Raw genomic sequence first — 23528 nt, 5'->3', positions numbered from 1 at the left:
TAAAATATAATTGTCTATACTCTCTTTTTTAAAAAATATAAGGTATTTTTTGAGGAGTTGAATATTAAAAAATATAAAATATTTTTAATCTTTTAATATATAATTATTTTTTTAAATTAATTTTATTAAATAAATTATTTTATATTTTTTTTTAAAGGTTAAAGGGCAAGGGATGTTTGGTATTTTAAACTATTATTTGGAGCAAGTTGAGTAATTTTACCTTGCAGTTAATATTGATTAACGTTTGATTGTTTAATTTTAATTCGACTCTTGCTTTACACGTGTCATCTCTTCCCTCTCTATACTGTTCATCTTTCTCACTCTCTCCCCCTCCCCACTATGAAAAATTCTCTCAAGTCTCCCGTCTCTCTCTCCCCCCTCTTCTCCACCACAACGTGAAGCATTGTACGAGTCATCTTCTTTATGCTCTGTAAAGGCTTCGCCAAAGAAAAACTCACGATGGACCTCAACCTCATTCTAAAACGTCCCCAAAAGCAATCGCCAATCTCATCTCCCACCACCATGGTGGCTCCAACACCTCCCACGACGTTCCCCTACCTTCTCACTGCACGCGATTATGAGTTCAGCTGCAGCAACACTCTCAACTACAGCTTCTTCTCCAAACGACGCCATCTCCATTGCTTGTTTGTGTGTTCTTACGCGCCGCTCATGTTGGACGATGACGCCACAGCGATTCATAATGCCCTTAAGGTGGCATTGGAAATGCTGGATGACAAAAAAAATATAAGGATGTGGTGGAGGCGTCGTCGGACTGTGATGGCGAGATAGTTGGGGGTGACAGGTTTGCCATTCCCGATGCAAGACGGCAACAACAACAAGGGTGACCAGGTTGATGATGCTGCGAAGGAGTTACAGAGTCTCTGACCACGAGAGAAGGGCTAGCATAGAGAAGAGGGACGGGGAGGAGAAGCAGAGGTTGTGGCGGAGAGGAGGGGGAGAGAGAGACAAGAGATTCCAAATTTTTCACAGTGGGGACGGAGGGAGAGTGAGGAAGATGAACAGTGCTGAGAGAGGGAGGAAATGACACGTGTAAAGCAAGAGATCAAATTAAATTTTAACAGACAAACATTTGTTAATGGTGGGATAAAATTGTATTTTTTTTTTTGGTTTGGAATAACGTTATTCAAGTAAAAGTTTGGGAGACATTCCCAACAAAAAAGTTTTATAATAAAATTACATTTTAATTTTTTTTTAAAGGATGAAACAATTTATTAAATAAAAATAAATATAAAAAATAAAGTTAGTTTAAAAATAAATAATTATTTTATTGGGGATAGAATTCATTTAAAAATACTTTATATTTTTAAATAAAAAAAGTATTTATTATCCCGTCCATTCAAATTTGAATATTTTTATTATTTATTATTAATATATATATATATATATATATTAAATCTATAATAAGTTATGCCTTGATAAGTTAATTTGTATTTTGAAGTACATGCATCAACGAGTGCAACACATTTGTGAAGTTCTTAATTTTTTAAAGGGATAAGTTCAATTTTACTTTTATATTTATTTTTTGAAAGTGTTGGGTAATTTATACTTTTAAATAGGGTAATTTTATCTTTAAATTTTTTTTAAAGAGCAAAAAACTCTTTTTTCAATTAACTATTAATTTTTTTCATTTTTTACCAAGGTGGCATATGTGTGGGGCTCACACATAGTGAGATGTAATACTTTAATTATATCTTTTTGTACTAATTTATTTTTAAACTTTTTTTTGAAAACGTTATTTTAGAAGCATTGGGCATCCTGAAATTTTTTTAAAATAAAATTTAATTAATATTGTTAAGATATTAAGTATTTTAATATTTAATAATTTAAATATTATTATTTAAAATATTACACTATCCAATTTAATATTTATATATTTTTTATTTTTTTAATTTTGTATTAAGATGAAGGGAATGAACCTTCAAATTAATGAAGGAATTTTTTTTTCTCGTCTCTCCATTTTTATTTTATTAAGTAACTTTTTTACAGCACATTAATAAAATAAGTGATATCTTTTAAATAAATATTTTTGTTAGCATATTGTTGGTTCTGATTTGTTATGTTTCTGATTTTACTTCTAATAGTGTAACATATAAAGAGTATTAAATTTAAATAGTATAAGATTTTGGAGAAAGATTGTTAGTTGATAAAAAAAATTACAAAAAATAACTTAAAACTTTATGAAACTCAATCACTGTTAAAAATATGCTAAAGTATAAATTTAATGCTTTAAATTACACAACATTTTATTTTAGTCACACAACTTTATAAAATATCCTTTTAATCTCTTAATATTAATATTGTTAGTTTTATCTGAATAAAGTTTTATATTAAACTTTCAAATGTGTAAATTGTTGATATAGTAAGTTTAATGTTTAAAAAAAATAATGATAACACAAAAAATAATCATTTAAAACTAATAATGTTAGGGTTAAAGAATTAAAAAGATACGTTATAAAATTAAAAATTAAATTAAAACTTCATATAAAATTAGAGGACTAAAAAATATATTTTAACCTTTAAAATATAAGTTCTGGCACGTACAAAAAGACGTAATGATTTAGGCACTGTATTGAAGAAAAGATTGAAAATTAATATTTAAAAAATAAAAATTTATTTATATACTTATAAAATGTTAGTTTGAGTTGTTAATATTTAAAAAGTAATTTATAAATTTAAATTAAAATTTATAAATAATAATATTTAAATTATTAAATATAAAAATATTTAATATTTTAATAAAAGTTTAAAATATTCAGTGCTTTTAAAAAAAATTTTAAAATGCTCGGTGCTCCTGGTAAAAAAATTTAGAAATAAATTAGCTTTAAATGGCATAGTCAGATTGTCATGTGAGCTCCACCTATATATCACATTAACAAAATATAATAAAATTAATGACCTTTTAATAAAAAAATGTTTTTAGACTCTAAAAAAAATATTTAAAAGAAATTGCTCATATAAAATATTTAACACTACTAACAAATAAATATGAGGATAAAATTAGAACCTATTCTTTTTTTTAAAAGAAATTATTAAATCATATAAGAATGGAGGCCGCACCAACGCTCTTACTGTTCGCATTTCAACGCGCTAGTTGGATTCTAAAAATTTTCCTTGCGGAGCGAGGCGAGAGGGAGAGAGAGCCAATCATGGCGGACAACCTCTTCGCAGGATTGCCCCCTCCTTCTGCAAACCCTTTTCCTCCTCCTCCTTCTGAACACGAAGCTCCAGAGCCAGTTCCTGCTGACATCGGGGAATCCTCTCCTGTTTCTGCTCCAAAGCCTATCCTCAAAAGTGCCCTCAAGCGCTTTAAGCCCACTGAATCTGACTCCGAAGGTGACTGCTTTTTTTCATTGATATACAACTAAAAAAATCCTATATTTTCTTCTCTTTTATTGAAAACTTGTTTTTTCGGTCCCCATTCGAGCGGTAATTCCTTTTGCACTTTCAGATTCCTTTTACTCTCAATCAATGAGTCGATTTTTCGACGTTTTAGAAAGACTTCAACTTTTGATAATTAAATAATTCTAGGGATACGTGGGAGGTGTTCTTGATGGTAATTCTTTGACTATTGCATACCTCTTCCTTATGTTAGGCTCTTCCGCTGAGAGCTGAATCTGGCGGCTAAATTCGTGATTTTGGATATATTTTATTTGAAAAATGAGATTAATGGGCTATTTTCTTTCTTGCAAGAGAAAGGACATCGTAATTGAAACGTAGAGATCATATTTGCTGTGTACGGGAATGGGTATTGTAGAGCTGCAAATCGAACATAATCAATTGTGCGGATGCTCTCATTATTAAACTTCATGAATCTTTAAATCTACTTGAATTAAACAGGTTGCTTAAATATTTCAAGTCACTTCAAATTCACGGCATTGTCTCCATAGAGATTATATTCTTTTTCCTTTTTCCATATCTGCAACATTAGATATTGAAGTTATTATATTGCTGCGTGGAGACTAGAGAGTGTCTGTTCTGCTTGTCTATTTGCATTTTACAGTAGAACTTGATGGAAATGCTTATTATATAAAGATTGATATTGGATTATGAGTATTATAGCTTCGGTTCAAGCAGTACTGCTTTCCCCAGCAACTTGCTACTCTGGTGTTCCGTTGATTTAAAATAACTTGTTACTGCAGATAAGATTATGAAACTTCAGGATATTTGTTTGATGAATTATATATACACTCTTTTACATAAATGTAGTCACCATGGCCTGATAATGTTGATGGATAGTCGACATCTTTTGGTGCAGACCTTATCTTTTCTTTCATAGCAGGATTTTTATATCAAGGGTTCCCCCCCCCTAATTGCCTCCTCTCATTGTAACCAATGCTCAAATACATATTTATCCATCATCAACATGTAGATCTTAATGAGTTCACAAAATTCCCACTCTTTCTTTTGTTATATGTATATATGCATATAAATGAAACTTCTATAACTTTCTCTCATAACTTTGAATAGCATAATTACGAAGAGATAAATAAAAAGCTCCCAGGATTGACTAAATGTGGGCATGCCTGCATGGTAAGAGTATACTGGAGGAGATCTACACATGGATTGGGGTGCCAAAATTTTTAACAAGTTTCTATTCAAGGAAAAAAACAAACCACAAACCTAACTGTGTTTATGTTTCTTTTTCTCTCACACCTCTTTTGGTAATTTTTTTCCATTCAAAGACTTGCACTAGATTGTATCTTGGCCTTGATATATGAACTTGAATCTTTTGAACTCTCAAAGGTTTAGTTGTATTATAAAGAATTTGTAATGAGTTACTTAGAGGAAAAATATACCCTGTTGTGTGGAATAACAGTGCACGTACCAGTGGAGCTCTCCATGGTTTATAGCACTTGAAATTTCATATTATAAGCAAAAGATTTAACTTCCACTCCTAGTTTTATGAAATGCCAGTATATTATGTATGTTCTTTTACATGTTTACTTTTAGGCATGTTAGAAATGCTGAAGTTTGTTTTCTTGTGAACTTAAATCATTTTCTTATTTCAGCTGCAGCACCTAAAAAAAGCTTAAAGTTTAAAACAACAACCGATGCTTCTGAAACACAAGTTATTGAAGCCATGAAGAAGATATCCTTACATATCAAGACCCCTGCAAAGTTCAGCAAGGCTTCAAAGCTTGCAATACAACTAATTCAGGCAGGAAGTGTAAAGTCTGGAACTCGTGATTATTTTTTTTCTATATTAGAAGCTGCAATGTCATCATCCATACCTTGTACAGATCCTGGGGTGCGGGCAGATTATCATGCTCTGTTCTCAGCAGCTCAGGATGCCACTGAAGTAAGGCCTTTTCTTGGGTCATAAGGTTTAAATTCTTTTGATGTTGATATTCACTTTCATCTCTCTGTTTTTTTTTTTTAATTGGAGGAATTTCTCTGAGGATTTTTAACCCCTCCCCACTCTTTAAATGTAGCATCTCAATAAGAAGCAAAAGAATCAATTGACATCATGGACAATCAGCGCTGTGGTGGCAAATGATTTATATACAGATGACAGCTTTGTGGTATGATCCTCACTGTTTTATTTAAAATTTGTTAACAGTCATTGTAATTTTCTTTCTAGTCAAGACAGTCGGAAGCATATTGGAATGACATGCATTGGGTTTGGCATATAATGCCATTCCAATTATGTATGTTGTTTGTTGTTGATGTACCTATGTTTGACTTGCCACTGCATTTCTCTATATTTTAGTCTCCCTTGTATGTGAATTCATTAAATCAAAGAGAAATTAAAAAATTTGTTAATGTACACTGTTTGATTTGCCACTGCATTAAATCTATATTTTAGTCTCCCCTCAGAGCCCAACTAAATTAGATGCGGAGTGAATTACTGAGTGTCCAAGATTGCTATCCACCATGTTCACATATGCCATGCTTTCCTGTGACGCTTACACTTTGGAGTGCACATGTTTGATCCCTTGAGTCTTGGAGATGCCATAGCAAATCATTGAAACAAAACAGAAGAGGTCAAGATTTGGCTTAGTTGCTACAGGCCTGAGTGGTCATGTAATTATGACTTTTGACAGTTCCATGGACTTGGCACTCTGCTATGTCTTTGAATGTCTTGATGGAGATCATTACTGCATTAAATTTATCACCTTCTAATTTTGTCTGGTACTGATTAATTTGTCATGAGTTTAATCCTTGCTCAGTAACCAGAACTAGACTGGGAATTCTGTTATCACCTCTAGTTCTATATGTTTACCACGAGTATTTTAACACATTGTGATCAATAATTTGTCCCCCCTCCCCTTGGCAAAATTTTGACAGTTCTCCAAAGCAGCTGGACGAATCAAGGAGGCTATATCTAACCTTCCTGTTGCAACTGAGGAAGATGATGTTGATGAAGAAGTGTCCCTAAAGTATAGCATGGGTAAGGTAGATGAAAGTGACAAAATAAATCAGGATAAACCCTTGGTTTCTAGAGCCAAGGATAATGAGGAGGAGGAGGTGGCTGACCCATTTGGACTTGATGCTTTGATTCCTGGAAACAAAATTGAAAAGAAGAATGGAGCCGAAGTGAAGATAAAGAAGGATGAGAATGAGGAAGATACTAAGAGATCAATGAAGTCACGAAGAGAAGCCTTGATAACCTGTTTAGAGATTGCTGCTCTTCGTTATAAAACTCCATGGTAGAAGCTGCTGCTAGTTGTTTATTTATTTATTTTGAAGACTTATGCTTTATAATTGGCATATTGTTCACAACATGTTAGAATTGTCGCTTTTGCAGGTGCCAAACAGTAATTGATATATTAGTAAAGCATGCCTTTGATAATGTGGGAAGATTTACTGCTCAACAGAGGCATGCGATTGAGAAACTTTGGGCATCTATACGGGAGCAACAAACTCGCAGGAAGCAAGGGAAATCTGTGAATGGAAAACTTGATGTGAATGCCTTTGAGTGGCTCCAACAAAAATACGCTGGTGAGAAGATTAGCATTCGGCATTCTGTTGGAGCTAGTGGAGATCGTCGTGCTCAACAATGGCTTGGCTGAATATTCTTGTGTGGAAGGTGGGTGGGATGTCGCGAGGCAAACTGTTGTGTACGTTTGACTCTGCCAATTATGATAAGCAAGCAAAAGCGTATATGCATGTTGTATCAAGATACTGATGTGACATGTGAGTCCAGGACGTTAAATGTGTGTGTTCATATATGGCTTGTGCGAGTGCCCTTGCGTGCCGATGTGATGGAGCCCCGTGAAGTAGCCGAGAACAGGAATTTTCGCTCATGTTTAAAACCATGGCGCTCTTTTAACTATCATCATTCCTTGGTAAATTTCGGACTTGTTCGCCGTCTTAAGAACTAACGATTTTCTGAAACAGCCCTCTGCAAAAGGCCTAATGAAAAGGGAGAATTTAAGGTATCATACAATACAGTTAAATATCACGATAATTTAGTTTTAAAAAAATTGAATTTATTGGTTTAAAAAATTTTAACAATCCAACTCTATAATGTTGACAAAATATTGTATTTAAATCATATAGATTTAATTTGAGTGACTCAACAACTGAGAAGCATAAAATAAAAGGAGAGAATTTTAGTGATGGCTTCTTAACTCGTCTTTATTTCAGGCAAAGCTCTTAAAACTCTAAAATTTCCTTGTACAAGGATTGAAATGAAATTAAAAAATTGATTGAAATGATTTTATTGTTTTTAATAAAGCTATACGCATGAGTAACTTGTATAGAAAAATTAATAATTAATATATAAAAAATGAATAATTAATATAATTGAAATTTAAAACTCTGATAGCATAACATTACTATGAATATAAACAAGTGAAACTAGGCATATTGAATAACTCGTATAGAAAAAATGAATAATTGATGTAAGTGAAATAAAAGTTGAAAATTCATAATAATGTTATGTTATTAATGAGAATTACAAATTCTACTTATATCAATTACTCATTTTTCATACAAAAATTATTAATTTCTTCACGCAAGTTGTTCATGCGCATAGTTTCACTACAGACAATAAATTCATTTCAGTCTCTCACGTATGTAATGAAATTTTAAAACTTTAGAAACTTTAACTGAAATTAAATTGAAATTTTCCCAAAGAAAAATGTAGTTAAAAAGTAATAAATAATGAAAATATAAAAAAATTATGTATATTTTTCCTACCAAAATATTCTCATTCTAATGTTTAAAGATCTATTTATAAAAACTGTGATTCATTGATTTGCATAAAAGAATATTATTATCTTATTTGTTTCAAATGATATGATAAATTTTAATATTTTCCTACGCACCGTACATATGTGGCTTACTAATAGCTTTATTGAAAGCTTGAAAATACAAATATAAGTAACGTAACTTTAAAGATGGAGTGTTTATTGTACCAAAATGAAAAGACAGAAAGAAATTAGAATGGGCTGGAAAAGGCAGAGGTGAAATGGGCCAAGCCCAGGAGCAAGAAATACCACTACCAAGCAAAACCCTAAACCCTGAAGACGGCATCTGCAGTATAAAATCCTAAAATCCCGTTCAGCGAGACGCTCACCCCTCCGCCCTCACCAACGCTGCTCATCGTCTATCTGGTGTAGGTACTCGCTCCTCCTTTTGTCTCATTCTCCCCTCACTGTGAGCCTGCCCTGGCGAGTCTTCCTATGATACTGATAAGTATTATTGTATCCTGCATTTTACTGCACATATCGAAGGCTTGCAGGCATTCTATCGTTCGAAGCCTGTGAGCTCAAAACTTGTGCGATATCACGAGTCGTCCCCTCTGTGATCCTCTGTATCTGGATGTCCTTTGTGCTTGAGGATTTTATAGGGGATGATGAACATTTTTTCTAACATACCCTTGCATTGAAACTTAGGGCCAGGCGTCGAGTTTCCTACTTCCTAGCTTGGTATCCTATCGCTCTGTGTCTTTTTTGGAAGAATTTGTTTTACGCTCTCGAGCAATTTGTTCCCAGGATCCTGGACGTATCCTTCTGAAACTAATTTCATTCATGTTTTACTTTCGAATACTTCACGTATATTTCCATAGCACCACTTTGTACAAAACAGCTGTAACTGCTCCTGTGCTTGCAATTGTAGTTTGTCTATTTAAGATTGTAGAGCCATATCTCTGCTGATCCATGTTTTAATGTGTTAGAAGCATTTGGGGTTTTACCCCCGCCCCCCGGCTGCTTATGAACGGTCTTGTGCTGATTAGTTCTTCCGTCAGCACATAACATTAACATAAGCTATATCAACTGTTGCCGCACCATCATTGGTGTTTTCCAATATGTTGGAAACCTCTAATACGTTTTGCGGCAAACATCCTTGATCCTCCATATATATCTTGCACATATTTTTTTTAATCACTCCATATTTCAGTTTAATTTATTAATTTTTATAATAATAAAAATAATAATGTATGCCGCCAATTTTCCTGCCTTCATAACTTTTCTATTCTATGATATGATGACATCCGCCTACGCTAACTGTTGGGGAATTTCTTACTGTTATCAGGTCCCTTGTGACCACCAAAATGCGAAACCCAAAGGTGTTCTTTGACATTGTAATTGGAAGGATGAAAGCTGGTCGAGTAGTGATGGAGCTATTTGCAGATGTCACCCCGAAGACAGCTGAAAACTTCCGATCTCTCTGCACTGGTGAAAAGGGGATTGGCGCATCTGGGAAGCCTTTACATTACAAAGGGTCCACATTTCACCGAATTATTCCGCAGTTCATGTGTCAGGGAGGAGATTTCACTAAAGGAAATGGAACCGGAGGGGAGTCCATTTATGGCTCGAAATTTGCTGACGAGAATTTCAAGCTGAAGCATACGGGGCCTGGTATTCTCTCTATGGCAAATGCTGGTCCTGATACAAATGGTTCTCAGTTCTTTATATGCACAACGAAGACTGAATGGCTCAATGGAAAGCATGTTGTATTTGGAAAAGTTGTCGATGGCTACGGTGTAGTTGAGGAAATGGAGAAAGTGGGTTCACAGAGTGGGAGGACCTCGGAACCAGTTGTAATTGAAGATTGTGGTCAGATAGCAGACAACTGATGTTGAATGTTTGATTTATTGTAACAAGCTGTAATAAGTTGTATAATCACCAAATGATAAGGCGGTTTTTGTGCCTGGTGTCTTCATTTATCAATTGCCTTTTCTGTTTTTTACCGGGTCTTTGCAACAAGAGCTGCTTGGAACATTGAGCTGTCTAATAGACGTAACGCTTTTTTATGCATTAGAGTAGTTTTGTTAACCAACAGATTATCTGCGTATGCTAATTACATAATCGATAATCACCAGTGAAGCAGCTGGCTAGACTAAGTATTCCACATGCTAGCAGTGTCTAAGCTTGAGCGGGACTGACAAGCATATAGAAATTGTAGTGTGATGCAACCCCAATTTAAGTAGAAAGATAAATGTGCCTCATTGGCAATTTTTCTATGCCTGGCATGGGCAATCTTAGGGTGAGAAATATGGCTTGGAACTAGATGCTCGCACATGTATGGTGGATAACGTGGGACTTTGTTTAATTGCATGGATGCTGGTGTTGGGGACGCAATTATTATTCTTTTCGATCTTATTAAGACATCTTTTAAAAATAAATTTTGATATAAAATATAAGACATTTTTTAATAATTAAATTATTTTTTGTCAATTTTATTATTTCTTGACTAACATAAAGTTATTTAATATAGTCATATCATGATTTAAAGTTAATGATAAAAATGAAAGTATATAAAAAATTAACTTTTCGTAATATGTCTGAAATAATTGAAAGTGTTGTATAACAAGAATAGGAAAGAGTATATATCAACATATTATTGAAGATCTTTGCATTGTAATTTTGATAAGAGATCATTAAGTAGTAATTTGAAAATAAAATTAAGAGTTTAGATCATACCTCAAGTGAAAAAGTTTAGATATTTAAGAGCAATAATTCAATATGATGGAAAAATTGATGGAGATATTGCACATAAGATACAAGTTGAGTGATTTAATTGGAGAAAGGCTAAAGGAGCTATTCGTGATTGTAAGGTATCTAATACATTTAAAGGAAGTTTTATCAAACTATTATAAGACCAACTATGTTATATGATAGTGAATGTTGGGCTTTAATGGGACAGTAACAATATAAAATTGGAGTAGCAAAAATAAGAATGTTGAGATGAATGTGCGAATATACACACAAAGATAAAATATAAAATGAACATATACGAACAAAATGGATGGAGAACCTATTGAGAGAAAAAAAGGTAAAAAATCATTTGAGATAATTTTAACATATACAAAGAAAATCACAATGGCACCAATGAAAAAAGTAAAACATATAACTTTAAATTCTGTTAGAATGATAGAGGAAAGTTAAAAGAATACTTTTAGCTTTATTTTGTAATAAGTGTTGTGTTATAAAAGATTGAAAATGAGATCATGGTTGAAATTGGATTGGACGTGGGAATAAATTTTAAAATCATGTTTGGTATAATACGGGATAAAAAAAATGAGATTAAGATTAGACCTAAAAAAATTGTGAGAAAGACATAGATACTTGTAGCTCTTTCCTTTTACCCATATGGTGAACCCAAGCTAACGCTTTATTCCATCTTCATTATGCTTTCTTTGTCTCAAGGAAACTAGAAAAACAACCAGAAATTTATGCAGCGTCAATTAAAGATTTAGGGAAAAATAACTTGAAAGCATTGCCTCAGATTAAGTAAAAAGCATCAAAATCAACAACAAAATTGATATATTTGTTTTCAAAAATCAATAGCTCATATTCAAGAAAGAACAAAAAACCATGGAGAAGCTAATGATGAAGGAATCCAAGAAGAAGGCATCAACAAAGAGAAAAATGGGAGGGAGAAGACTTGAACCAAGTCTGAAACTTAACCCCATCAATGGTGGGACATCGAACCCATCAATTTACAACTTGAACCCATATTTGGAAGAAGATGAACTTGAACCCATCAATGGTGAACTTGAACTCAAGCTAACGACTTGATGTGGATGTTGATAGTGGGATGAAGATGAACCCAAATCTAGCAAACTTAGGCTTGCACACATCCATGCCAAACACAAACTAGAACCACTAAATCATGACTCACTATGAATGTTGATGGTGGGAAGAAGATGAAGCTCTAACTTATTGATGGATCAAGAAGGGAGGAAGACAAAGATGCAAGAACTAGAGATAAGAGAGACACCATTGGGGAAGGGAAGGGAAGGTAGAGAAAGATAGGCGAGGGCAATTTGTTTGAATAGTTTCAATCTCATGAATGATTTTGCAATACTAAATGTAGATGGTACCAAACAATCCTATGTAAGGTAAGATTAGGATTGAATTTGGGTTTGGATTTGAATTGCTCAATCATTTGTGCCAAACATAAAAAGTTGGATTTTTTTTTAATTACAGTCTCACTCCCTAGCCTTCAATCCCATGTACCAAATAGAACTTTAGAAGTTATTGATCTAGACTTTTTAGTTTACAACATTTTTAAAAGTTTCATAAATAACAAAGCATAATGACATCTAGGGCTGCATAAAGGACGAACGAGACAAGACTTTAGCCTAACCCAAAGTCTGATCCTTTTCATAAAAAGGATTGAATTAGGTAACAAGTGATCTGGTATGGTTTTAGTATAACTCAAGTTGAACAAGACTAAATTGATCCAGTAAGACTAAGAGACTAGTCCCAGTCTTATCAAGTATCTCACTTTGTTTTTTGTTTTCGTTTTCATTTATGAGAGACAACAATTTATTTTAACATAATAAACTCAATTAACACAATAAAATTACTTATAGTTATATAAAATTTATCACAACAACAATTATAAATTTATAATAATTTCCAACAACAAAAAATATTTTAATTACAACACAAAAGATTCAAATTAAATAACCTTGAACAACATTAAATAATAGTCAACATGTCAAAAGTTCATTACATTAAGCTAATCAAATTTCACCAATAAAAGGAGAAGATTGGGATTGATCAATAGTAAAATTTTATTTAATATCTATGACTTCACAAATATAAAATACAAAAAATTACTAACTATTATTATAAATTAACTAATTATAATAATAACTAATAAATTAATTATAATTATATTAAATAATTTATAAGGTCAAACTGTATTAAAAGATTTTTGTATAGCCCTAATGATGTCGTACAATATATGCACGGTATATACTGACTTTACTAGATAAAAAATAAGGCTTGTTATTGTCATCCTGTTGAAGAAGATCATTGTAATGGTCACGGGTTTCAATTGCTACTGGTGATATTATCCTTGTGCTCTGAACTGTAGGCAATTATGCTATGATTACAGGCTTGCTGGGCTAAGAATCTCAAGTATGGTGCCATCGGAGATTGGAAGGCCAGCATTCTCCGCCTCTGGATTTTGTTAGTTCTTAATTCTGATACGCACCTGATTAACCATTGGCCTCTTGATTTGGCTCATTGGTAGACTGCACCCCGCAGATAAAGTCTTTCGGGGTATTCATAAACTCTTGCCTTGATCCAGATGAATTATGATCTGTCTGCCAGTTTCGGATCCTCTCCCTCATTTGCTTTTCCATTCTAGGGATGAACTTGCCATGACTTATGATGATCATGCTTCCGCGAAACAAAATACAGGAATGAATTGATCGGAATAGAGTGGAATTTAAAGTCATCTGCTATATTATTTTATTTCCAACGGACCAAAAGATATCAGAAAATACAACAAAATACAGAACTTGGAAGGATAAAAAGAGCAGATGGAACCAATGAAACTGTGAGAACTGAATCTCGGGACTCTTTCGATAGAATTCCAAGCGTGGGGAGTGAAACAAATATCTCCTATCCTTTCACTCCCAGTCTTCATCGCTGAGCTGATCATCAATCTCTTCTTTAGGAGGCCTAACTACCAATACCACAGTTCCTAATGTGTCGTCGACACCCGAGTTCTTCAACGTGGACCCTCTTTCCACCTTGAAGCCCTCGGCGCCATCATCAACCGCCACTAAATAGAATCCACTGTCGGCACCCACTCTGTTCCGAGTCCTATCAACCACCACCAATATCGGCTCCTCCTTGTACCACCTATTCACCTTCCACGGTAACACCCTCGCATCCGCGAACGATACCACTAGTCCTCCCTTTCCCAAAGCCAACACGGGCTCCCATCCAGGCAGCACCACCCATCTCTTCCATCCCTTCTCTGCCACCACCACTCCGAACTCGCCTTCGCTTGTGCATTCCACCGGCGCCTCCATAAGCTCCTTCTCTCTCTCCTCCGCCCTGCACACCGGCAGAACTGCCACCGAACTGGCCTCTGCCACCTCACCCATCTTCAACCTCACCACCGGCACCCGCACCCCTTGTTCGACTTCCTCCTCTGCTTCTTCTTTTCTCCCGCCTCTCCTTTCAACTCCTCTAAAATTTCAGTTTTTGCCTTTTCGGTTTCGGCAACGCTCAGCGCCTGCTCTAAAGCAGCAGTTCTCTGCTCCGATGGGTTCCTATGTTCCCTACTCTGCCTATAATACATGAAAGACAGACAATCACCAGGAAGAGTATAATCGAAGCTTTTCCATCCTTTGTCACCCCGCCTGCGAGGGAAATCCTTCATTGCGCGGGCCAGATCTTGAGCCCCCTGACCATCAAGCTTGTTCACGACAATGTAACGGGCAGCTGCCAGGCGTTGCGATGCACTGAGAAGCCGGATTTCGTAGAGCAATTCGGATCCGCTCAAGTCGAAAGCGGAGAGAATTTCAGGGTCGGCGTTGGATTGAACAAGGGAATCGCGCACCTGGGCGGCAACGGCAAGGCGATTCTGCTCGACGCCAGAAATGCCGGTGGCCTCTTCAATCGAAGGAGGGGTAAAGCCTTCTCGGATGAGAGAAGGGATGAGAGGGGCGTACTCATGCCAGAGACCCAATCGATTGGAAAGTATTTCGAGGCGAGCTGTAGTGTCCAGGGAGACGAACTGGGAGGGAAGAGGAGAAGGGGGAGGCCTGAAGGGTTGATAGAGCTGTGATGGTTGTTGGTGTTGTGGTTGAGGATTGGAAGGTCTGATAATGGCTGATACGGGTTTCAGGATTGAGCGACGATCGCTGCCGAAGGAAGGCGGGATGGGGGAGAGGGGCTTGAAAGACAGTGTGTTTACGGAGAACGAAAGCATGGTGGCCATTCTCATTCCACGCCTCTGGCTCCTTTCGCCTTATCTGCCTCTGCCTGGTTATAGATATTTTTTGGGCCTGCCTCCCTTGCCAGGGCAGATACAGTTCTTTCTTTCCCTTTTTTTTTTAATAAGCTAGGGGCAGACAAAACTGCCTACGTCATGCCATTATATACTGCAGTATTATACTCCCGTTCAATAACATGGTAAACCTCAGAACGAGGTTGATGTCAAAGATGACAACCCACATACAATTCTAGATGCCAGTAAAAATGTTTGTTTGTTTTTTTTTTTACCAGCATTAATAAAAATGTTAGTTAAATCAGGGACAGTGTGTGTCTAAATAAATGTTAATCATACAACACTTCGATTTAAATTCTAAACTGATTGTCACTTTTTAACAATTTATTTTTTAAAATATTATAATTAATGATAAAATTTAGGTTATTTATTAATTTTTACCTACATGCACAACATGAATCGACATGCACTCATCAACAGTGATGTTTTCTGCATCAAAGAAGCGATTAGCCAGAGTTTTGAACATGGTTTGTGCCGAACGTAAAGAGATTTTTATTTAAACGTGTCAGATTCATCATTTGAATTCATAAAAATTTGTATATTTAAATTTGATTCAAATCTATAGATGTTAAACCATGTCTTGTGTTAAATCAACTCCTTTAGCAAAAAAAAAAATGATGAGAGATTTCTTTCAACAAATCAAACTGGTATATCACATGCAAAGTATTAAAATATTATATACACGTACACATACACAAGTGGTTTGGTTTGGTTTATTTAATTTTTGTACTTAAAAATTCAAATAGAATCGAGTCAACATAGAAAATTAATCAAACCAATATTAAAAATTGAATAAGCTAAATTAAATAAACTTGTAACTTTTTTTTCGGGGGTAAAATTTATGAGCTTGTAAAGAATGAACTGCGGGTAGACAAATCCAAGTGGCGCGGCAAACAAAAGACGAAGTTGCTCAATTGAATTTGAATGATGATTTCTTCAAGGTTCCCCCCCCCCCCCCCCAACCGCCCAAAGCTCCAAACAGAATTGCTGGAGGAGCAGAAAGCCCAATGCTCTCTCCATTTCTTACTGGTCTGCTCTCCCCAACCTTACATTTCAGAAGCGGATATTTTTCTGCAGTATCAAATTCTTTTTTTTTTTTTGTTGGCATCAAATCCAAACGGGTATTTCCTCTTCCCTCACGCGCGTTTTCTTGTCCTTGCCCATGAAATAAGAGGCGGCCCCGTTTGTTTCTCATTTGACCAGACAGAGCAGTAGCAACAATGGCGGATAATACGGAGTTGCCACGAAGTGAAAGGGAACGACAGCTGAAAGCCTTCGACGACACTAAAGCTGGGGTTAAAGGTCTCGTTGATTGCGGCATCTCCACCATCCCTCCCTTCTTTGTCACTCCCTCCCATGCCTTCCCTTCTACAGCACCCCAATCCCCTTCCACCCACCTTCAGATTCCCGTGGTCGACCTTCATCTCCTGCATCAAGATGCTCTCGCCGGAAACATATTATCGAGCAGATTCAGGCGGCCTCCCAAACCTGGGGATTTTTTCAGGTCGTTAATCACGGGATCCCCAAACAAGTCCTTCACGACATGATCGAAGGGGTTCGCAGGTTTCACCACGAGCCCCATCACGTGAAGCAGCGCTATTACTCCCGGGATATCTCCAGGAAATCCAGATTCGTCAGCAACTTTGATCTCTAAGAGTCTGAAGCAGCAAATTGGAGAGACACTTTGATCTTTGTCATGGCCCCGGAAGCTCCTAGACCCGAGGACTTGCCCGCAGCTTGCAGGTATATATGTTCAACTCCACTTTAATTTTATATATGTCGCCAGAGGAGTGAAACACTACTCTTATGTCTTAATTACAAGTGATGCATGTTATAGGGAGATCACGATTGGTTACTCTAAGCATATGAAGAGGTTGGGACTAGACCTGTTGGAGTTGCTCTCGCAGGCTTTGGGACTGAAACCAAAGCACTTGGAAGACATGGAATGTGCCAAGGGGCAAGTGCTGTTTGGTCACTACTACCCGCAATGCCCCGAGCCTCACAGAACCATGGGAACCACAGAACACTCGGACCCTGATTTCTTCACCATCCTTCTTCAAGATCACGTTGGTGGTCTCCAAGTGCTTTACCAAAACGAGTGGGCTGCTATTCAGCCCTTGGAGGGAGCCTTGGTCATCAATCTGGGAGACCTCCTTCAGGCAAGTGCCCACTCCCCACCCCGTCAGTGTTATCTGAAAATGCTGACAAATTTAATTTACTTTTGAATTTGGTACTTCAGCTTATTTCTAATGACAGATTCAAGAGTGCCACACAGAGTGGTAGCAAACCTTGAAGGGCCGAGAACATCGGTGGCGTGCTTCTTCAGCACTCATCTCCAACCTTGTGACCTGGTTTATGCTCCCATCAAGGAGTTGCTTTTGGAGACCACTCCAGCCCTTTACACCCAGACACGGGTCAGGGATTAAGTTACCTATTACAACTCAATTTGGCCGCCCTGCACTCCCTTATTTTAGGCTTTGACCCTCTTTCATTATTATCAGCTCTCTTTTGGTGTTCCTCTGCAGCTCTTTTTGCATCGTCTAGTAGTCCTGTTTTTGTTGCTGATTCTCATTCTCGTTCTCGGAATGCTATGTGGCCGGGAAGGGTGCCCAGAAATGGCTCTTTCGAAAATTAGTTCTTCAGGCCGTTTTCTCAATGCTGGCCGCTACTACTCATTTCTTGTTTAAACCGTAAGCTACTGAGGGAAAGGTTTATGTGTGTCTTTTATTGACATTGAAAGATCATAAGGCGTCTGTGAAGTCATGATAAAAGATTATGGTGGGAAAAATAAATGACAGAAAATGCCCCGTACGTTCTCATCGAGTGCAGGTCTGAGGCAGTGGTTGATCAATTATATGGTCATTGTTACATGCTTTGGTAATTTAGGCTGTGTTTGGTTCGCGCAAAAAGTTTTAATATTATTTTATTTAATTTTATTGAAAGGGAGGGAATAATTTTTAATGATTTGTTATTTGATTTAAGAGGGGAAGGGTGGAAAGTATTTACTAATTTACTATTATACCCTTGTATCTAAATTTTATGTTTCTTAGTTATTCCTTTTGTAAATTAATTTTATAACTTAACCCAAATTGCACAGCCTTTTCTTTTCTAAATTTAGAATTAAATTATTTTATTTGTTAATTTTTAAATTAATTTTAATATTTTAATATTTCTTAAAATATGAGGCAAAAGTGGTTTGCGAAGCCAGTCTCTTCTTCGCATCTCTTTCCTCAATCATTCATTCCGTGTCTCTCTCAACCCAGCCACTCTTTGCTCCTCGCTCTCTTGCCCTTGCTCCCTTGCTCTCGTTCTTGCTCTCGTTCTTGCTCTCTCCCTTCACTCACTCTATTAGATTGCTGCGTCTTCTCAAGTCACGACAACACCCTCCATCAGATTTATCATGCTCTCCCCCCCCGGCCAAACCAAGGTACCGTATTTAAATCTCCAGTTCTGTTTCAATCAATGAGTTTATAAAAAATATGAATGATTGTTATTAGTTGAGTTATAATTGTCACAGTGGACTACAACTCAAACAACAAAGGGAAAGAGTGCTTGTAAAGAGATGAGTTATCAAGGCTAAGATGATTAAAAATTTTAGCCCTTCTTTAAAAAATTTTAAATTAGAGGGGAGTAATATGAGGGGAGGGAGGAGAATTGTTTTGCTCCCTTCCCCTCCAAATTTTCTAATCCAAACGAGGGGGGAAGAGCATGTTCCCTCCCCTCCAAAACCTTCCAACTAAACACACCTTAAAGGAATCCACTGCCACATATAATGTTATGAATGCCAAGACTTTTTGGCCTCTGCTTCGGCGACGGAGACTTTGAAGTTTGAAATTGGGTGTTTCTGCAAAAACGCCCCCCAAAGGCATGTTAGTTTGACTGGCTACCTCTAAGAAGAAAAGGGACTTAGGCGAAATCTTGAATTACCATCTCAAGCAAAAGCATGAATTTTGGTTGAATGTTCAAACAAGACCTCCCTTTTTATATAAAAAGGAAGGGAGAGACGGAGTAATGAATATTCTTAATGGAGCACAACTCTAGGAGAACTTGCATTCCGACAAAATTTTGAACCCGACCCATCATATGCACTCTTGCATTGCTTATTTGCAATTTTGAATTATATATTTGATTGATATTTGTTCAGATGGGAATCTAATGAAGATTTCAGGTCCTGTAACAGATGAAGAGAAATCATAAAACTGAGGCAAGAGGCAAACTACTATAGTAAAACCGTAAAAGCCCAAGTCAGGTGTGTGGTCAAGTTAGAAAGCAGACAATTTACTCATTACGGAGTGCTCGTATTCTGTGATGGAAGCTGATCCTCTTTAAATTTAAGTTGGCTTCTTTCTATGTAGAGCATAGGAAAGCTGAGGATAAATCACCAGACATTTGAACGTTAAATTAAATTTGGTGGTTTAAATTTAACAATTTTTAAAAATATAGATTTAATTTAAACAATTCAAATTTTTAGTGGAGGGATAGTAAAAAGAAAAAATAATAGAAAAAAAACCCACCCCTCCCAATCTCATCCCCTGTGCATTGTTCTTTTTTTAAATTTTTCCCTCTTCTCCTCATCTTGCCTCTACACTTACATTAGATATGGAATGCTCAGGACCATAGACTAATTTGAACCTCATTTATAGGGCACCGTAACTACCAACATCAACCTTATGGGTATCTTGGAGATACTTTTTACCACATTTATTTAATATGATTTTATATTTTCAGACTCAAACTCAAAATTATAGAATAAGTTAGCTCAATTCTCTGGGTCAATTAAATCAAGTGCTCCTCAATAAAATAAATAAATAATTTTAAGTTAATAAAATTTAACCTGTACAATTTGTAACTGTAATAAAACAAATAAATGAAAAATTTTAATTTATACAAAATTTCAATAATGGTATACAAGTGCAAATTGTGTAGGTCAAACTTTAACCAGTTAAATTTATTTCTTTTTAAAGTGATAATTGTTTTATAAAACAATTAAATCTAAACTTTTTGTTTCATTATTTAAAGGTAGGAATGAGATGAGGATAAGAAAAAAAAAAAAGAAAAAGCAGATTTGAAGAGGATATGCACCTGTCAGTCCTTATCCATGTATAAAATATTAAAATTGCCATAACATTAAATTGATTTTTAACGTTATTGTTACTAATTATACTAAATTCACTATTAGAGCTGGGAATTCAGGCGGGTTGGGCCTATTCGGTCCGGCCCGAACCCGAACAGGCCCGTTTTTTTAAAAAACTCGAATGGCCAAGCCTGGCCTGAATTCCTTCGAGTTTCGGGCAGCCCGAATACCTGAATTTTATTTTTAAAATTTTTTTAATTAAATTTTTTACTTTAAAATTAATTATTTTATTTTATAAAAAAATATAAAATATATATTTTTAATACTTAAATGATGTTTAGGACTCAAATATATGATATTTTAGTATAAAATAACCTAAAAATTAAAAAATTAATTAATATTTATTATATATTATATATTTTTAAAAATAAAAAAAATTATTCAGGTATTCGAGCCAAGCCCGAACCCAATCGGACTTGGCCCGAATTTTGTCGGGCCTATTCGGGCCGGCCTGAATAGGCCCAAACATAAAAAAATATTTCTTTTTTAAAGCCTGACCCTAAAATTTTTCGGGCTAATTCAGACTAGTCCATCGGGCTCAGCCCAAATTACTTGCTCTATTCACTATTGTATTAATTTCTACCTTCCCTTATTACCTCTACATTACATTTTCTAGCATAAGGTACGTTTGGAAGGCATGTTTAATACTCCAACCAGTCTATAAAATGATTAATAAAAAATATTAAAAAATTTTTTAGAACGTATAGAAACGGGAGTTGTGAGATATTTTGGCTGATGTCCAAGAATAGCACCCCATTTGAAAGTCCTAGTCACTTGAAGAAGAGCAAAACCAGATCCAAAGCTAAATAAAGCCCCCATACAAAGGATGGGTCAAACTCAACTTTGGCATTATAATTGACATTAATGGTGGTGGTGTTGTTTGTAAGAGCATCATTCATGATCATAAAGACAACTAAATTAAATGATTATTCAAGTATTTTGACTATTATTCCAGTACAATAGCTAAACTCTAAGATATTTTTGAAAGTCTTAATTTCCATTAGAACAACAACCTTAAACTTAATGTTTGGATCTAAAACGAAGTCTTAACTCAAACTAGTCAACTTGTGAAGAATAATTATTAGATATTTTGCCTCCATGGAAACCCTCTTGCTTGTTCAATGCAATTTCTCTTATAGTCACTTTCACTCAAAAATAATCAATAAAATTGGAGATCTTTTCATTCATAAATGGACAATTATATTCAATCATGTGTTTAGATAAATAAATAGATGTGCTAATTTATTTACCTATTGGGCATCTAATAACCACTGAGACTTTATGATTTTCAATCATCCGTGGATCTCTTGGGTGTGTAAACATGATTACTTTTCTTTTGCACAATATATTATATGCTTGTATTCAAAAAAGGGGGAAAAATATAACACCCCATTGCCGTCCCAAATGAATGCATTTGTTTTTGTTGGGGCAAGACGTGGATACCAACATGAGCCACGCCGCATGCTCCTTTTGTCTCAGCCAGAGAGCATCGCCCCTTGTTATTTTTAATCACTTATCATCATGAAGCCACCCTCCATTTCGTACAACGTGTATTTCTTTTTCTTTTTTATTTTTCAAATATGTAATTCGTGACACCTCATGCTCAACGCACTGCGTAGCGTCCTTTGGTGCTCATCACAGGGACAAGAGCAATTATGGCCTTTATTTCAATCCAAATTAATTCTTATCATTTATTTAAATTAATTTTAAATTTTTTTAATATTACATTTATTAATATAAAAATATAAAAATTTTTCAAAATTTTGATCATGAACTTCAATTTGATTAATACAAATTTAATCTAACAATTTAATTTAATATTAAAAAATTTTATAATTTTAAAATTTTACTATCCAGATAAATTTTGAATAATTCAGATATAATTTAGATAATATAATTTAATATTAAAAAATTTATAAATTTTATAAATTAATTATTTAAATATATTTTAAATAGTTCAGATTTAATATTAAATTTTTTTATATTAATAAATATAATATTAAAAATTAATTTAGACTGAAATAGAGGGTGAGAATTGTTCTGACCCTGTGCTCATCAGTTGCAATGCAAAGCCGCAAAAGCTGTACTCCTACTTTGGAAAATAAACAAAGCAATGTGTAGGGTCTAGCGTGCGAATCTCCGCCACTTATTTTGGATTTTGATCCCAGCTCCTACCTTTTCCCCTCCTCCCTTCTTTATCGTTTTACAAAACTCGTCTACACTTACTCCATGTGTATCGAAATTAAAATTTTGACTAATTGTTCATGGAATTAAACATCCCATGTTGTTGTAACCTTTAATTAATTAAAGGCACCTTAAAATTAAATTTAATAGTCATTTATTTGAATTCAATTTTACTCTGTATTTTAATTTAAGAAAAATTAATCATTTGATTCATATAGTTTTTACTTAGTTATAATTTAGTCCTTGAATTTTGATTCGTTTATAACTCAATCCTTAAAATTTTGCTCAGTTATAAATTAGTCCCTGAACTTTATCTCTTACAATTTAACCGTTGAAGTTTTAACTTTTTAAATATTGATCCCTATATTTTAAAAAATAAAATTATAAAAAATCAAAATATTTTAAAATTTATTCCTAATATTTTAAATTGTTAAACCTTTTTAATATTTATAAATATTAAAATTTTAAAATGTTTATTTTTTTTAAATAAATGAATCAATATTTAAGAAGTTGAAACTTCAGTGATTAAATTACAAAAGATAAAATTCAAATATTAATTTATAATCAATTTAAAACTTCAAAAACTAAATTATAATAAATTAATATTCAAAAATTGAGTTATAATTAATTTAAAATTATAAAAATTAAGTGATTAATTGTTTCTTTAATTTAAATTAGGGCAACTGTCCAAGTTTTTTTTTAAAGGTCACCTATATTGCAATTTTAAAAAATTTCGGGCCTTTAAATTTCTAACGCATTGATGAAAGGCCCATTTAGTGTCAACAGTTTAAATGTACTTTTATTACTTTTTTCAAAAAATTAAATCGATCCAAAAGAAGCGTGCACTGCCAAAATTTTGTTACGATAGTCGGGGAAAATTGGTTAATATACCATTTTATAAATGTGACTAATTATTTAACAAATTGAAAGTCTAGACGAATTTTAATATTTTGAACAAATATAGGAAAGACGAAGA

General features: G+C 34.7%; 3 protein-coding genes and 1 pseudogene across 4 annotated transcripts; 3 read left to right on the top strand and 1 right to left on the bottom strand.

Annotated features, from left to right (window-relative positions):
- The first annotated feature begins 3100 nt into the window (after window positions 1-3100).
- On the top strand, window positions 3101-7193 carry LOC129315121 (uncharacterized). The gene is made up of 5 exons (XM_054958673.1): window positions 3101-3354; window positions 5031-5320; window positions 5454-5543; window positions 6310-6671; window positions 6770-7193. Exons 1-5 carry the CDS (start codon window positions 3168-3170, stop codon window positions 7032-7034), a joined length of 1194 nt encoding a protein of 397 aa, XP_054814648.1. The 5' UTR covers window positions 3101-3167; the 3' UTR covers window positions 7035-7193.
- Window positions 7194-8430: 1237 nt separating this feature from the next.
- LOC129315128 (peptidyl-prolyl cis-trans isomerase CYP19-3) lies at window positions 8431-10161 on the top strand. 2 transcript variants are annotated; one of them, XM_054958692.1, is made up of 2 exons: window positions 8431-8584; window positions 9505-10161. In XM_054958692.1, the coding sequence occupies exon 2, from the start codon at window positions 9524-9526 to the stop codon at window positions 10046-10048; it is 525 nt and encodes a 174-aa protein (XP_054814667.1). In that variant the 5' UTR covers window positions 8431-8584; window positions 9505-9523; the 3' UTR covers window positions 10049-10161. The 2 variants fall into 2 exon arrangements, with proteins under 2 accessions (XP_054814667.1, XP_054814663.1); XM_054958688.1 differs by having other exon boundaries at window positions 8439-8588.
- A 3492-nt stretch (window positions 10162-13653) lies between these two features.
- On the bottom strand, window positions 13654-15251 carry LOC129309027 (rubisco accumulation factor 1.1, chloroplastic-like). Its single transcript, XM_054950394.1, is given in 2 exon segments — window positions 13654-14383; window positions 14386-15251. Coding segments are annotated over 2 exon segments (1326 nt in total). The 5' UTR covers window positions 15172-15251; the 3' UTR covers window positions 13654-13843.
- A 1295-nt stretch (window positions 15252-16546) lies between these two features.
- Window positions 16547-18287, top strand: LOC129302980 (1-aminocyclopropane-1-carboxylate oxidase homolog 1-like; annotated as a pseudogene).
- The last annotated feature ends 5241 nt before the right edge of the window (window positions 18288-23528 follow it).

This window comes from Prosopis cineraria, unplaced genomic scaffold (genome assembly GCF_029017545.1).
Source record: "Prosopis cineraria cultivar Desert tree isolate PC_DT_omini unplaced genomic scaffold, ASM2901754v1 PC1, whole genome shotgun sequence".
NCBI classification, from domain to species: Eukaryota; Viridiplantae; Streptophyta; class Magnoliopsida; order Fabales; family Fabaceae; genus Prosopis; species Prosopis cineraria.
Note: the sequence above shows the minus strand (reverse complement) of the source record. Positions and strands in the feature narration are given on the sequence as shown.

What these genes read in the sequence shown, in the direction of transcription:
- LOC129315128 (XM_054958692.1), top strand. Translation starts at nt 9,524, where the DNA reads ATGCGAAACCCAAAGGTGTTCTTTGACATTGTAATTGGAAGGATGAAA.
- LOC129315121 (XM_054958673.1), top strand. Translation starts at nt 3,168, where the DNA reads ATGGCGGACAACCTCTTCGCAGGATTGCCCCCTCCTTCTGCAAACCCT. An exon ending in CAGCTCAGGATGCCACTGAA is followed by an intron (nt 5,321 to 5,453) that starts GTAAGGCCTTTT and finishes CTTTAAATGTAG; the next exon opens with CATCTCAATAAGAAGCAAAA. An exon ending in ATACAGATGACAGCTTTGTG is followed by an intron (nt 5,544 to 6,309) that starts GTATGATCCTCA and finishes AAATTTTGACAG; the next exon opens with TTCTCCAAAGCAGCTGGACG.